This window comes from Physeter macrocephalus, chromosome 11 (genome assembly GCF_002837175.3).
Source record: "Physeter macrocephalus isolate SW-GA chromosome 11, ASM283717v5, whole genome shotgun sequence".
NCBI lineage: Eukaryota > Metazoa > Chordata > Mammalia > Artiodactyla > Physeteridae > Physeter > Physeter macrocephalus.
Window position 1 is genome coordinate 84,393,739 of NC_041224.1, and position 15,768 is coordinate 84,409,506.

Sequence of the window (15,768 nt, forward strand, 5' to 3'; positions counted from 1 at the left end):
TTTATATGGCGATTGTCTTCACATCTGCCACTGTGGCTGAATAGACCTTGCAGTTACTGTAGTGGAGTGACCTCGGTGGCCTCTCTCCTGGGTTCTTCAGCTGAGCTGTTAGTCCTGTTCTTGCAGTGAAATGACCCCAGAGAGAGCTCGCTATTGTCGTTGGCAGCTCTCGTTTAAAGTAGAGGGTGGCCAATCAAAAAATAGGCAGAAGACCTAAATAGACATTTCTCCAAAGAAGACATACAGATGGCCGAGAAGCACGTAAAAAGCTGCTCAACATCACTAATCATTGGAGAAACGCAAATCAAAACGACCGTGAGGTATCACCTCACACCGGTCAGAATGGGCTTCATCAGAAAATCTACAAACAACAAGTGATGGAGAAGGTGTGGAGAAAAGGGAATCCTCTTGCACTGTTGGTGGGAATGTAAATTGATAGAGCCACTATGGAGAACAGTATGGAGGTTCCTTAAAAAACTAAAAATAGAATTACCAAATGACCCAGCAATCCCACTGCTGGGCATATACCCAGAGGAAACCGTAACTCAGAAGGACACATGCACCCCAATGTTCATTGCAGCTCTGTTTACAATAGTCAGGTCATGGAAGCAACCTAAATGCCCATCGACAGAAGAATGGATAAAGATGTGGCACATATATACAATGGAATATTACTCAGCCATAAAAAGGAACAAAATTAGGTTGTTTGTGGAGACGTGGATGGATCTGGAGACTGTCATACAGAGTGAATCAAGTCAGAAAGAGTAAAACAAATATCGTATGTTAACGCATATATGTGGAACCTAGAAAAATGGTACAGATGAACCAGTTTTCAGGGCAGAAACAGAGACACAAATGTAGAGAACAAACGTATGGACACCAAGGGGGGAAAGTGGCGGTGGTGATGGTGGGATGAATTGGGAGATTTGGATTGACATATATACACTAATATGTATAAAATGGATAACTAATAAGAACCTGTTGTATAAAAAATAAATAATATTCCCCAAAAAACCCCACAAAATAAAGTAGAGGTTGGCATGTTGCCCCTCCATGGGCCCAGATTTCAGGCTTGATGTCCTGTGTGTAGAAAGAGACCTGACCTTCATGAGGAGGGTAGCAGAGTAACTTGGGATACTTCTTTCATATTTAATTATCAAAGCAGGGTTTTCCTTATTGTCTTCTCAAGTTCTCTAGAGAGTCCACGAAGTTGGAGGAAAGGAAAAGACTGGGAAGTAATTGGGGGGCAGCACGAGAGCAGGCTGAGCTCTGGAAAATCCCGCACATTTTTAACCAGAGTATTTTCACTCTTGTTTATTTTATCTACTGGCTCTCCATATGAGAGTTCATTGAAGGAAGGGCTCTACTTTTTTAGAAAACACTGATGTAGTGTCTATTTATGTTCTACTTATTCAGACAGGGGATTTCCTATGTAATTATTCTTGTGGCACATGACATCTACTATATATTGTGAATATATATGTATGTGCATACACACATACACACACACGTATTTAATGAAGCAACATAGACCTGGAGTCCAATAAATAACATCATCTTTCCCTCCTGAGTGCAAATCATGGAAAGATTTAGGAGTTACACAGAGTTTAAAATGTTTGCCTTTTTCCTGACAAAAGCTAGATTGAAAGGCTGACTTCAGACCGCTTGCCGGAAGGGGTTGCGTATCCTTTCTACTTTATTTCTGAAAGAGCTGGACAATCACAGGACTGCCCTTCAGCGTCCACCAGCTTTGATTATTGTGTTCTGTAGGGGAGCACCCAGAAGTCACCCCCCCACCCCAGCCCCACCGCAGGCAAGCAGATCCTGAGGAGAAGCGCTGAGAGGAGCTGAGCCAGGGGCATGCTCAGTTCCTGCTCCTGCAGACCTGTCAAGTAACTGTGTTCTTCCTCCCATGGAAGAATGGTGAGGAGGTGTTTGCTAGTTTTGGCTCCCTTAAACCCACTGAATTTAACCATTAAGGTGGTGATCAGCTGCAAGAATGATGTCCCTCTCTATGAGGGGCTTCCTGTCAAGGTAACGACCGGGGCCCTCCTGCCAGGTAAAATACAAAAGAAAGCGTGGACTCTGAAATGAAGGGAAAAAGCACTTGTCCCTTTTCCTTTCTTATTAATACAACGTCTAAGAAACCTCTGCATTGCTGAGATCTAGAGATCAAAATATTTGCCATTATACAGGGCACGGGCACCTTTTCAGAAATCTAATGTTTGGAAACCTAGCTCATGCTGTTTCTGTGTTGTGATCAGAATGATAATTCTGGTTGCCCTTTATCAATCTGTATCAAAAAGGATTTCATTAGTTATTTGTGGGGTTTAAAGTTTATTTTGTGTGGTTTTGCTTTGTCTTGTTTAAAGAGGGTACAGGAATTGGATAGTTGGTTCACGCCACATGATTAGAAAGAACTGTTAGAAAAGCACAGGTCTGAGACTTTAGGCATATCCTTCCCTTCTCTGGGTCTTAGCATCTTTGTCTTTAATAGGCAGCTCGCCAGCTTTAATATTTTATAGTCTTTCCATGTGCTTCTGAAGTTTCTGATGTACAAAATTGTTCAAGCAGTGCTAGTAAAGACTAAATCAAATTTGAACACTTAGGGAAATGCCTGAAAACCACAGTAACGTGACATTACACACTTTTAGGAAGACCAAAATTAAAAATACCAAGCACTGGCAAGGATGCAGAACAACATCTCATACATTGCTGGTGGGAATGCAAAATAATACAGCGACTCCAGGAAACAGTTTGGCAGTCTCCTATAAGGTTAAATGTACATTTACTATATGACCCAGCAATCCCACTTTTGGCTCTTTGTCCTAGAGAAATGAAAAGTTATATTTACTCAAAAAAATCTTTTCACAAATGTGCCTGTAGCAGCATTATTTATAATCATCCCAAACTAGAAACAACCCAGATCTCCCTCACCGGGTGACTATGTATACAAACTGTGGTACATCCATACTATGGAATACTACTCAGCAATAAAAAAGGAACAAACTGTTGACATGTGTATCAACTTGAATGCATTTTAAATGCATTGCACTAAGTAAAGAAGTCAGTTTCCAAAGTTATTTACTCTGTGATTCTATTTATATGATACTCTAGAAAGGGCAAAATTGTAGGAACAGAAAATAGGTTAGTAGTTGCCAGGGGCTAGAAGTAGGGAAAAGGTCTGACCACAGAGGGGTGTCATGGGGGAATTCTTTGGGTGTTGAAATGGTTTTGTGTCTTAGTGGTGGTGGTTTTAAGAATCTATGCATGTGCTCAAACTCATAGGACGGTACACCCCCCAAAAGTGAACTTTATTGTACATAAACTAAAAACAAAAGAACAAAAGAAATTGAACAAGTTTACTGTATACTTTACAAGGTGAAATGCATGCAAGGGACTAATGGACCTGTCCGCCTTGGGATCAGGAGTCTGATTTCAAGTGCTGGATTCACATTCTGCAGTTGAAATTGTTCAGTTAATTGTGGATTAGAATCTGCAAGCAGTGGGTATTTTAAGGCTGAATAGCATCAATTAAGAGGTCCTTGCTTGCTGTTGGGGGGGACAAATGCAAAGGAACACTCTGCTTACAGCAGTGAGTTGCACATCAGATGCTTTTTTATTTATTTATTTTATTTATTTATTTATTTTTTTGCGGTACGCGGCCCTCTCACTGTTGTGGCCTCTCCCGTTGCGGAGCACAGGCTCCGGATGCGCAGACTCAGCGGCCATGGCTCACGGGCCCAGCCGCCCCGCGGCATGTGGGATCTTCCCGGACCGGGGCACGAACCCGTGTCCCCTGCATCGGCAGGCGGACTCTCAACACTGCGCCACCAGGGAAGCCTCAGATGCTTTTTTAAAGGTGTTTAAAGGAAGAAGGTACGAAGTCAGCTTGTTGCCTGGGATAATCATGCAGCTAAATAGGGCACCTTGTTATATAACAGGACTACTTGCTGTTGAAAGCTAGGATGTTTACAGGTGTTCCAGCCTAATACTTGTACAAAGGAGTCATGTAAGATTTATGGTTAATCCTCCCACTCTAATCATTTAAGATGTAGTGCTTTTAAACTTTTATTCAGGTCAGTGACTCCTTTGAAAATAGCTTGGATTTCTCCTTAGGAAAAAGTATACATAGGGGCTACCTGCAAAAATTTGCACATTGTTTCAGGGATTCAGTCTCCCTGAACCTCAGGCGTGAACATGATGTTAAGAACTCTTGGCTTAGGCTTGATATTGTCAAGTAGAAAGAGCATAGGCTGCAGAGTCAGTTTGTTGATATCCGGGCTTCATTGCAAGAGTTTGTGCAGAATACTTAATCTCTCTGTTTCTCAATTTCTTCATCTGTAAAATGGAGGAAAATATATCCAATGGTGTGTGCTACTTTGCAGGCTCTTCATTTTTAATGTACCATGACCAATGTCCAGTAACCTTTTGGAGACAAAACACTGATGAGCTCTGATGAGGGAAAGTGACATGTTCTATAAAAGGATAAAACAGTATATAGCACTTAAAAAAAAAAACCTCTTTGAAGCAGAATGAGACTGTTTTTTTTTAAGCTTATTTCTACAGGCAGTCCTTACTTTAAACATCAGCAAGAGGGAATTTGTCCATTTTATTCTTCCAAGAGTTCTTTAACCCCTAGTTACATAAAGCACTGTACTTTTAGCCTTAGTTCTGCCTTAAAGGCAAATAATATGGATTCGTCTGGGTGGAGGGTGAATGGTGGGGTTGGAATATCTTTCCTCTGAGTTACCAAGTTTCACTTAGTTGTCTCAGCTCTTCAGTGCCTCTGTGGTTAGTGAAATGGTGAATTAGGATGGTTTTTCCCCTGAAAGACCCTTGTACTGTAGCAATCAGCATAACTCTCAGGTAACAAAGGGTGGGCCTTTGAGGACTTGCTCTGAAGAAAGCAAAGAGGAGAAAGGTCCTGGGGGAAATCTGCATTCTTATTTAGTCATGGTGTTGTAGAACTAAATGAAAAGAAGATCTAATCACCTCTGGGGTGGGAACCCTCCCCACATAGAGAAATTTGGATGGAGAGAAGGATGAGACAGGTTTAAGCCAGGCTGCACTAAAAGCAGTCTGTGTGTTCTCAGTTCTTTACATCTGAGGTTGGTTAATAGAACCACAATCTTAATCATTTAGTGTTTTAGTTCCCACACCTTTTCCAGATTGATAGCTTTCCATGAAAATTTTTCCTTAGCTACACCCACTAGTAATTTTGTATGTTTTTAAGCTATCGTAGCTGCTAAAAAAGAAAATAATAAAATATTTAAAGATATTTTAATTATATATTGTAATAGTCTAAGGGATTGACTCCAGGACAAGTGGTTCCTCGTAATGGCAGCACTTTAACTCCAAAAGGTTTTGTTCCCTCTCAAACCTTGATTCTGTCACAAGATTACAGGTGTCATTTTTCCAGATGCCCGTTTCTCACATGGGCCTGCTGTTTCCCTTCCCCACGGGGTGTGAGAATTCCTGCATCATGTGGGACTTGAGGTTTATTTAAGAAGTAGTACAGAATAGTAGAAAGAATGGTGATTTTGAAGTCTCGTAGATACACAGTCAGAGAGTCCTGTGAGCAGGGTGGATCGATGGGGTAGGAAAAGTACCTGTAGCCTTTGAATACTATTTTGTTCACAGAACTTAGAATGTTTTGCTTAGACAGAAAATCTGACAACTTGAAAAGGTGCAGCCATCTCGCCAGCTTCTCACGGTTTAATGCCTGTGAGGCCCAGCACCTTTCTCTGCAGAGCTGAGGGAATGCGTGGAGGGGTGCTTCCAGCATACAAGCAGATAGTAAGCAGGTCTTCAGACATTTTCTCCTACCTTGTCCGTGGGAAGCTAGGCCCACAGAGAGATTTTTCCAGTTGAACACTGTTAAACAGGAAAACTAACCAACCAACATATGGCCTATGAAATAACACTATAGCATAAAGGAAATGGAAAAGTATCATGAATATTCAGATGGAAGACTCTTATTTTCGTTAAGAAACCAAAGAAAAATTTAGAAGAGCTTTGCCATTTGTCCTTTAAAAGATTGAAGACGTCAGACCTATTATAAAATAGGAAGGAAGGCGAAGGAAGCAACAAGAAGAAAAATAAGTTTAATGATTTTGTCAGTCAGGGTCACCCAGAGTATCAGAACCAGTAGGAAAATATGTATTAAGATTTGTTTTAGGGAATGGCTTGCACAATGGTGGGGGCTGGCTAAGCAAGTCCAAAATTTGTAGGGTAAGAGTGGAAGAGAACATCACGGGCAAGCTCAAACCCACCAGCACGAGCCAAAGCTGTCATCCTCAGACAGGAAGGGGAAATCCTGAGCTGGATGGCACTCCATGAGCACAGCCTGACTCTGTCCTCCTCGGGCAGGATTTCTTCTCTCTCCAGGGGAAATCTCAGCCCTGCTTTTAAAACCTTCCAACTGATTGTGTTAGGCCTACCCAGATTAGCCAGGATAATCTTCCTTATTAAATCAACTGATTAGGCACTTTAATTACTGCAAAAAAGCCATCACGATGAGGGCAAAGATGGAAGGGAGTTGGCTTAAATGATGCAAGGACATCCAGAATCCCAGAGCATAATTAAATTCAAATTGGGGTAAAGGACCCAATTGACATAATAGGAAATGCAGTTAGTGACCTGAAAAACAAAGTTGAGTAGCTCTCATAATATAGAGGGAAAACACAAAGATCACAAGAGAGAAAGAAACAGAGTCGAGAAAAGAGGTTGATTCTAAATTGTAGGTGCTCTGGATTTTAAACTGAGACAAAAGGAACAAAAGCAATGATGCAAGGTATGTTAGGTAAGAGAAAATTATTTTTGGAGGAAAACATGAGAAGGTACTTTTTAAACTACAGCATTAGGATGCTTGCATGATTGATTTTTACAAAAAGAGATGGGGTGGAGTAGTGGAGAGGGTATGGTTTCTAGACCCAAGACAAGAATTTTCAAATCTTGATGATTTTTTGCCGTGGGTAAGTTATTAACCTGTCTTCGTCTGCAAAATGAGGATAACGAGACCTCACAGGGTTGTTGTGAGAATGAAAAAAGTGAATACGAACCGCTTAGCCCAGTGCACGGCACTTAGTCTTCACCAGATATTACTTTTCTTATTATCTGTTGATTGCAGAGAGGGGGTGACCGAAAAGCAGATGTGGCACCTGCTGCTAAGGACGTTAGGATGAGATTTGGGAGCCTGCAGGTGCTGGAATTGGGGTGCCAGCTTGGAGCAGGAGTATGACCTTGTTATTGGAACTCTACTCTTTTTTTTTCCCCCACCAAGAATGTGAGATTTTTTTTTTTTGAATTTTATTTATTTTATACAGCAGGTTCTTATTAGTTACCCATTTTATACATATTAATGTATACATGTCAATCCCAATCTCCCAATTCATCCCACCACCACCACCCGCCACCCACACTTTCCCCCCGCTTGGTGTTGGAACTCTACTCTTGAAGGCTGAGCTGACTCAGAGCAAGTAGGGGATGAGAAAGGGCGGGGGTGTAGAGGAAACTACTTTAAGGAGGTGTCAGGTAGTGAGACCGGACTTAGCTAGTCTCTAAAAAATCACCTAGTTCCTGGGCAGTACCTTATTAGCTTTTTTGTATTTGATAAGGATGTCAGAGTGCTTGTGAACAACTGTAAGGCGCAAGTCAGATGGTGATATTTGATCTTTTCTGAAGGTTCTTTCTGTCCTTTTGTCCGGCCTGGCCACCTGCTCTGAGTTGTTGATTATTAAAATTTGTACCTACACATGCAGTGGTTTCTTCTGTAGTGTTGATGTCTTTCCAGCCTGTGCCTGTGCTGAACATCATATAAATCCTGAATTAGTCAGTGTGCAGAGTTCTATAGGGAAAGTGTAAAATATGAAAGATAGTTTTTGCTTCCAAGGAAATTTACCCCGGCAGTAAGGAGACAAGACTAAGGCACATGTGACGTTAGAAGACAGTGCAGTTCGTGTAAAACTGCAGGGTCAAAGATGCCTTCATTCTTACCGTGCTGCTCATGTACAGAAGCATCGGGGACTTCAGTGTAAGGAGAAAACACTGGGGTCCAAGAAGTCTGAGAATGCTCAGGAAGTTGAGACCTGTGGGAAGCCACGGAGAATGAGCGATGTTAGCTCAGCTGAGGGGATGAAAGCAAGCACAACTGCAGGGCACCATTCTGTTTCCAGACTCTGAGTGGTGCTCCCTGTGGTTAAGTAAGCCAGCATCGTGGGCTGTGTACTGAAGCCTTGGGGTAGCTGTAGCTCCCGCCTTAACAGGTTGGGCACAAGAGGATGCCCGAGGCATGGAGAGTGTTGCCAGTGAACCTAGAATGTGATTGGAAGTTGGGAGGGACAGAGAAAGGGGGTGGGGAGGAAAGGAGCCCAACGTTTATTCAGTGAGTGCCTGCTACAGGCCATCATCTCACTAGCATGTCACCTACCCCTCTGATTTGTTACCGCAGCCATGGGAGTGAGGTGGTGTGGTACCCCCCTCTAGGGATGAAGAGAGCGAAGCTCAGAGAACTGAAATGGATTATGCCCAGTCACATGATGGTAAATGCCAAATTTGAACCCAGATTTGTCTGACTCCAAAGCCCTTCCTCATTCTGCCACTTTCTTTTTTTAAAAAAATAAATTTATTTATTTATTTATTTTTGGCTGTGTTGGGTCTTCCCTGCTGCGCATGGGCACCTCTCTAGTTGTGGCGAGCGGGGGCTACTCTTCACCGCCGTGCGTGGGCCTCTCACTGCCGTGGCTTCTCCTGTTGTGGCGCATGGGCTCTAGGCACGCGGGCTTCAGCACCTGTGGCCCGCGGGCTCCAGAGCACAGGCTCAGTAGTTGTGGTGCACGGGCTTAGTTGCTCTGCGGCATGCGGGATCTTCCCGGACCAGGGCTCGAACCTGTGTCCCCTGCATTGGCAGGCGGATTCTCAACCACTGCGCCACCAGGGAAGCCCCCTCTGTCACTTTCAGAGTGACTCAGTACCAAGCAGGGGCCTTGACTTCACCTCAGGTGAAATAGACACATGTTTTTCTTTCTGAAGGTGTTAGCATATCATCTCAGAGTTAGTCTTTCTTATGCCTGGAGATGCATTTCTTTCTTTCATTAAACAACCAAAAAAGCTGACTGTGCCAGCAATTTGATTTGCCCTTAATGTGGGAGAATAAAAAGACCTGTGTGTACTTAACAAGCAGAACCTGTTTTTAGTGTTTAACTAGCCAACTGCTCTCTGGGTGTTATTTTTTTTTTTAAGTAATTACACCCTTTTTGATATACCCGTCTAAGCCCCAATAACTATTCCCCTTGGATCCCGATCCTCATGTTATGAGGCTGCATTCACTTCTTTCTTTCTTTTTCTTTTCTGGAAAAGAACATGTGTAGTACAGTCACCCTTAAAATCTGCCTGTATAAATTTGTTGAACAAATGCATTAAATCAGAATATAGAAATGGATTCTCTTTTGTAGGACTGTCTCCTATTGGAGATTTTGCTTCTTATATTTTTTCTAGCTTCATTTTGTCTTTGAGAGCTGATTCTACTCTGCCACAAGAAAATTGTTCATGTTGTATGTTGTGGCTTAACTTGAGGATCTTAGGTGCTTGGAGGCAGTGGTGTTTACCTGAACCATCTTTGTTTGTTTACTTTGGGTTTTCACATTCTCCTCACTGATTTTCATTTTCTCCCCCATCTGCAGATGGTGGCCCCCGAGAGACATTGATGCATTTTGCTGCGCGGCTGGGGCTGCTGAGGTTGACGTGGTTCCTGTTGCAGAAGCCAGGTGGCCGCGGAGCTCTCAGCATCCACAACCAAGAAGGAGCGACCCCTGTGAGCTTGGCCTTGGAGCGGGGTTATCACAAGCTGCACAGGCTTCTAACTGAGTAAGTGCTCCTTCTCCCCATTTCCTTCTTCTCAGCACCAGCCCCACCCCCGATTCATAGTAACCCTGCCCCCTTGGCATCTCCAGCCTTCGCCAGGAACTAAAACCTCAGCTCTGTTCCTTGCCTTTTGCTGGAGGTTTATAAGCTTGCTCCCGCTCACGACTTCATTGTCTGAGAGTAACACAAGTAAGTCATATTCCCATTTTTTTCCTCTCCTCTGTTTCCCTGACCTTACTGCTTCATGCCTCTTAATTTTTACTGAAAACTCAGAATAAGTCTGGTCTGTAGGGGTAGCACTCCATTACCAAGGTATCCAGTTTTTCCCGGTTTAGTACAAGAGGAAATGGTTTTGCTGTACCATATACTTTTCTTTCTGGTATGTCTTCAAGCTTTGAAAGAGTTAACTAGAAATACTTTAATAATTGCTTATGGAAAGTATGCTGAACACTGAGTTTTGGTTTGAATGTAATTTCTATAAATAAAATCGAGAGCAGTGGTCTCTTCATATGAGTAGCAGTAAAAAGCAACTGAGCTGTCCTGGAAATGTGCAGTAGGAAATCCTGTCTATGTGTTTGTGGGTTCAATTGTTATACATTCTGACTCTTTATAGAGAGTCCTTTGAAGGAAGGTTGTTAGTCAAAACATTAGTTCTTTTTTCTTTTTTCTTCAATAAATAGAAAAATAAATGCATTATGACAGCCAACACTTTTCATTGGAATATTATAAAAGGCAGAAAATTTCAAGTATAGTTTCTCTTGTTTAATGATTTTTTATTGCTTTATGGTCGTCATTATCTTTTCCACCACATAATCTAAACAAGAATCAATCCCATTGGATCTATGTTATTTTTTGAAGGATCCTTGTAAATTAAGTCAGTATTCCCAAATTCTCAGATATTTTGCCCATGTTAGACTTAATTTAGTTGCATTTTATTCTTTTACTATTTTAAGCTGTGTGTGAGGGGGGATCTGGAAGGGCCAAGAAGAGATCGCAGAATGTAATGATACTTAGTGTTATATAAATAGGGGTTTTTTGTTTGTTTTTCTTTATCTGCCATGCTTATAACTTCCCCAGTCAAGCCAGACAGAAGGTTCTTTGCAGAAAGCTTTCTGATGGGTGCTCTAGATACAGTGACGGCAGGAGGGGCACACCTCATCTCAGATGAGCTTTGGATACTTGAGCTCTCCTAGGACAGTATTCCAGAGAGTGATATGTTCCATTCCTTTGTACTTCCCATCTGGCCAGTGATTTGATTCCTTCTGCTTGTTTGCCTCATGGCCTTAGGAAGACAGGCTTCTTCCCAGAAGTTGAAACAATTATCTCAGTATGACTATCGTGAAGTTCAAGTGCAGTTTCTCTAAATTCAATCTTAGAGCTTAGAGGTTTTGCTGGGAAGCAGAGTTGGTTAAGGATTGCCATCCAAATGGGGAAATAGTGATTACAACAGCTTCATTATATGCTGGGTGAGGATGTCACAAGGCTGTTCTTACAGCACAGCTTTAAGGAAACTAGAGTGTGTTTGTTCTTGGAGAATAGTTTTTGGCTTGCTTTATAGTTTGCTACCTCTGTTACATGTTGGAGAGCAACTTAGCTCCTTTTGAAGGGGAATGGGTAAGGGAAAGCCAACTTGAGAAGTCTTCTAATAGAGGACTGTAGTAGGAGAGTAGGAGCACCTTGCTGCAGGTCTAGCTCTGAACTTAGATTCTTCTGGCTGTTATTGTTCTGCAACCTAGAAAAAAATGCAGGGTCGTAATTAACAATTTTAAAAAAGATCAGGTGGTGATTTTCCTAAATCCTTCGCTCTTACTGTGATGTCAGTAGACTTTGCTAGAATTTCAACCATGAAGTCAGGAAAGATCATCTTTAACAGATGAGGAAACTGAGTGGATTAGAATGACAAGGTGGCAGGGCCAGAAACAGAAGTCATATCTCCTAAGAGGCTGTCCAGAGCGCCTTCCACCTGTAGGAGTCAAAGAACCCAAGAGTAGACTTCATGGGATCTGCATCCTTTGAAATTACAGGTAAAAGTTTATGCACGTGTGTTTCTGAATAAAGGGTTTGTTTTGTGAAATTCACAAAGAGATTTGTGGAAAGTTAAGAGTTGCTCCACTATATACTGATATCTTTCTAGTAGTTCACTAAAATCTTTAGACTTGGGTGTTCTTACCCCTCCCTCCTTTCAAATTGAAAATTTTCATATAGGCCTGTCTCTTATCCTCTCTTTTCAGTTAATACGAAATTGAAGTATATACACTTTACATTTATTAATTGAAGCATATACACTTTACATTTGTTCCAGCCCTAACTGAAGTATCAAGTTTATTTTACTCCTTTTATACGTCTCCCAAAATAAATTTGTTGTTTTAATTCTTTGCTGCTTACGCTGGTTTTTTTGAGGCGGGGGGGGAAGAGAGGGCATTGTGCTTCTTAGGGTCCAAGTTATTTTTGTGTTTGTGTGCCTAAGGCTTATTTAGGTAGTCCATTTTGATAAACTGAGTCATTTCTATGTGAGAATTGATTCTCCTGTGCTTAGAAGAAGTAGTTTTCTCTAAATAAGACTCATGTCTTTAGGGAACTCTATTTAGGACATTTTTGGCAGTTCCCCTTTTCTGTAACCCGAAACTGTTAACTTTCACTTCGTTCAGTGACAGGGAAGAGAGAGATTTTGTTGACTTATAGCTCTTTTGCTTTAGCTTATATTTGATTTACATTATGAATATGGATGCATTTGTGATCTGAAAATTCACCTTAAACACAAATGTTAACGAGTTTTGCCTGAGAAATCTTAGTCCTGGAAGAGTACCCAGAACACCTGCACCTCCTTCTGCTCTTAGGTAGATGCACAGTCATCCCCCACATTTTGAAGAGGAGTTGGTTAAACACCCTGCCCAAGGTCCCTTAATTAGCGATGGGTAGAGTAGGGAGAGACCCCGAGTCTTCAGGCTCTTAGTTTAGGGTGCTAGGAAGTGATGATATTAGATGAGTGTTGCATTGGAGCCATCTAACAGGAGAATGTTAGAGCCAGATGCTGCCTGATATCTCACTCACATATGACAAATAAGAAATCTTAGGACCTGGGTCACTCATTAGAGCTGAGATTGAGAGGCAGTTCCTGGTAATGGCAAAGTGTGCAAACTTTGGAGTCAAGCATAAGCTTGCATTTCAGCTCTGCCATTTTTAGCTGTATTACTTTGGTCACATTGAGTAACTTTCCTTTCTAAGCTTCAATGTCTTCATCTGATTTTTTTTTTAAAAAAGGATAATTATGTCTACTTCCTAGAATGCTAACTAAGGGCTGGGTGTGTACAGTGTAAAAAATTAGGGTTTATTTGTCACACAGATTATGGTTATTTCCTGGAGCAAATGTAGGGGTTATAAATATTTCAGCTTGAAGAGAGACAGTATAGTATGGTGGAATTGCTTAGGGATGAAAAACTTAATTAAAGTCTAAGTTTCCTCACTTAGTAGAATGTGTGACTCACAAAAAGTCACCTACCCACTCTGAGTCTCATGTTTCTCATTCCTTATGGATAGTATATCTAGTCTGTTGACATCATTAGGTCGTTAGAACCAAGTGAGATTTGTGCAGATACCTTGTTAAACTCTAAGGGGCTCTATGTGAAAGTTTCCTATGTAGTCATAAAATCAGTGAAATGATAGTTCACTGATCAGTGAAACTCACATTCCCATTGATTGATCTGGTTACACTATCTCTTTTTGTAATGTTTATTGTAGTTCTCTGTGAATTACAGTTAGTAGAAAGGTTGGGAGAATTGTAGTGAGGCAGGCTAGTTTTGACTCCGTGGTCTCCCTCTTGTGGAGTGACGTGATCTTGGGTGATCCACTTAACCTCCTCAGTGCCTTGTTTGTAACATGGAAAGAATAAGAAGACTATCTTCAGGGGGTTGCTTTGAGAAATGAACAAAAGAATGCATAACATTTCAGTGAGAGGGGGGCATAAAACAGTGACTGACATAAATGTTGTATATTATTGCTCTTTTCTTAATTTTCCTTTCCTTCTAGGCCTGTATCAATTTTTCATACATTAAGAAAATATGGCCACAGTCTTGAAGTATTTTCAGGCAGCATTTGGACATCCCTTTTTAATAAGAGTTTGAAATTATTCCCTTGTGTAATAGATAACACTTTAAAAAATTAGTTTGGCTCTCTGATACATGCTGTGATGTTGGTGGAACTAGGAGCTCTAGATTGGTAAGGAATCATTTACAATGCTGTTACCCTTACAGGAAGAGTATATCTTTGGAGAATGTCAACTCTCTAGTGTTGACATAAAAGTGCTAAAATATTTTATTTGCCCTAAGAGTAAGTTTTAAAGTATTTGTCCTCATACTTCATCTCATTTTCCGTATCAGTTCAACAAATCTTTATTTGTTGAATGCCTACAATGCACTAGAAGTCATGATTGGTACATTACACATAATGTTTCATTTTAAGCTTATTACAGCCTTTTGAAATATGTATTATCTGTTTTACAGATGAAATATGGAGGCTCAGAGAATTGAAGTAACTAGCCAGGCTTTATAGAAATGGTAGAGCTACTAGTACACACACATCTGTGGAATTCCAAGGCCCATATTCTTCCCTCTACAAAAATTTGACAGAAGAAAAGAGACTTGGGAAAAGGCCCCTGGGATACTGGATGAACAGCACTTAATTAGGAAAGGGTAACAGCCTTTCCATTTAGTCCTAGCCTCTACTTTCCTGAGGAGAACAAGATCCTCACTAAAATTCTTACATTTGTACTACCCATCATATGGTTTTAAAACTTTTTGGTTACCCTTAGGCTGTCTTTTTACATTTTGATTCTCCCGACAGCCTAATGAGTGGGTCGGTGGTATTATCCCTGTTTTATAATCAGGGAAACGGAGGCCAGAGAGGTAAAGTGAGTTGCCCAACATCACAAGGCTACAAACCAGGCTCAGGCTCAGAGTCCAGTGAACGATCTGCTTAGGTTGAGATGACCCGTGTGCATATGCAGAGCACAGACCCAGCCTGGCGAACACTAGGCTCTCAGTCAGTGGTTTATTATTGTAGCATGCAGTATTGGCCCCTCTCAAAGAGTGTGTCTGTAGTTCCCAAGTCCTTCTTTTGACACATTTGCCCTTGAAACCTGGGTCAGGGTCAGATGGTAGAGTAGCTAGTACTCAAGTGTACATATTTCACAATGGAACCGAGTTCTGTTGAGCAAGATGTTCTGTTAACATAGTGGTTGCCTTTTTAGGGTTCTCTTGAGGTACTAGACAAGTGAGTCCTAAGTAGCCCATCTGGTGTAAAACAAGTTTGGAGCCTTTGCTTTTGCTTAGGAGGGGAAAGGATGAAACAAATGTACAAACTTATCTTCAAAATAATGGCCAGAGAGAAAAAATTCTTTTTTTTTTTTTAACTTTACATTTCTCCGGCCTAAGTCCTACCCATCCATCCATCCATTTATCCATCCACTCATCCTCCTTTCTCATTGTAAGATCTGGATCTTTGTGTTTTGGTAAAGATAAGGTGGTAGGACTGAGTGGAAACTAGAAAGAGGAGGAGGGCAGTAACAGTTACTGAATGTTGATTACCTGCTGCATTGGTGGTTTACATGTGTTCTTATTTAAAACCTCTCAGGAAACGTCTAAGACATAGTTAATACAGTTAGTATTTTTCTACAGATGAGAAAATAGACCCAGAGAGGCTAGATTGCCCAAGGCCATATAGTTAGTAAGTTGCCATTATTCACAAGCCTGTCTTTGGTTGTTTTTAAACTCTTTTAATAGAATTTTGTGGGGAGGTATGTTTGGTAACATTGTCAGACTTATAACCAAACTAATTTAATTACAATGATTCATAGATCTGACTTTCAGTGACTTTTCCCCCCCTTTTTTGGTAAATTTCTCACTGAAG

General features: G+C 41.2%; 1 protein-coding gene across 1 annotated transcript in view; it reads left to right on the forward strand.

Annotated features, from left to right (window-relative positions):
- LOC102984766 (A-kinase anchor protein 13-like) overlaps positions 1-15,768 on the forward strand; it is a 48,139-nt gene that overhangs the window by 13,555 nt on the left and 18,816 nt on the right. The window contains exon 4 of the mRNA XM_028495094.1: positions 9,684-9,867. Within this exon, the coding sequence (XP_028350895.1) occupies positions 9,684-9,867 (184 nt within the window). The remainder of the gene's footprint in view (positions 1-9,683; positions 9,868-15,768) is intronic.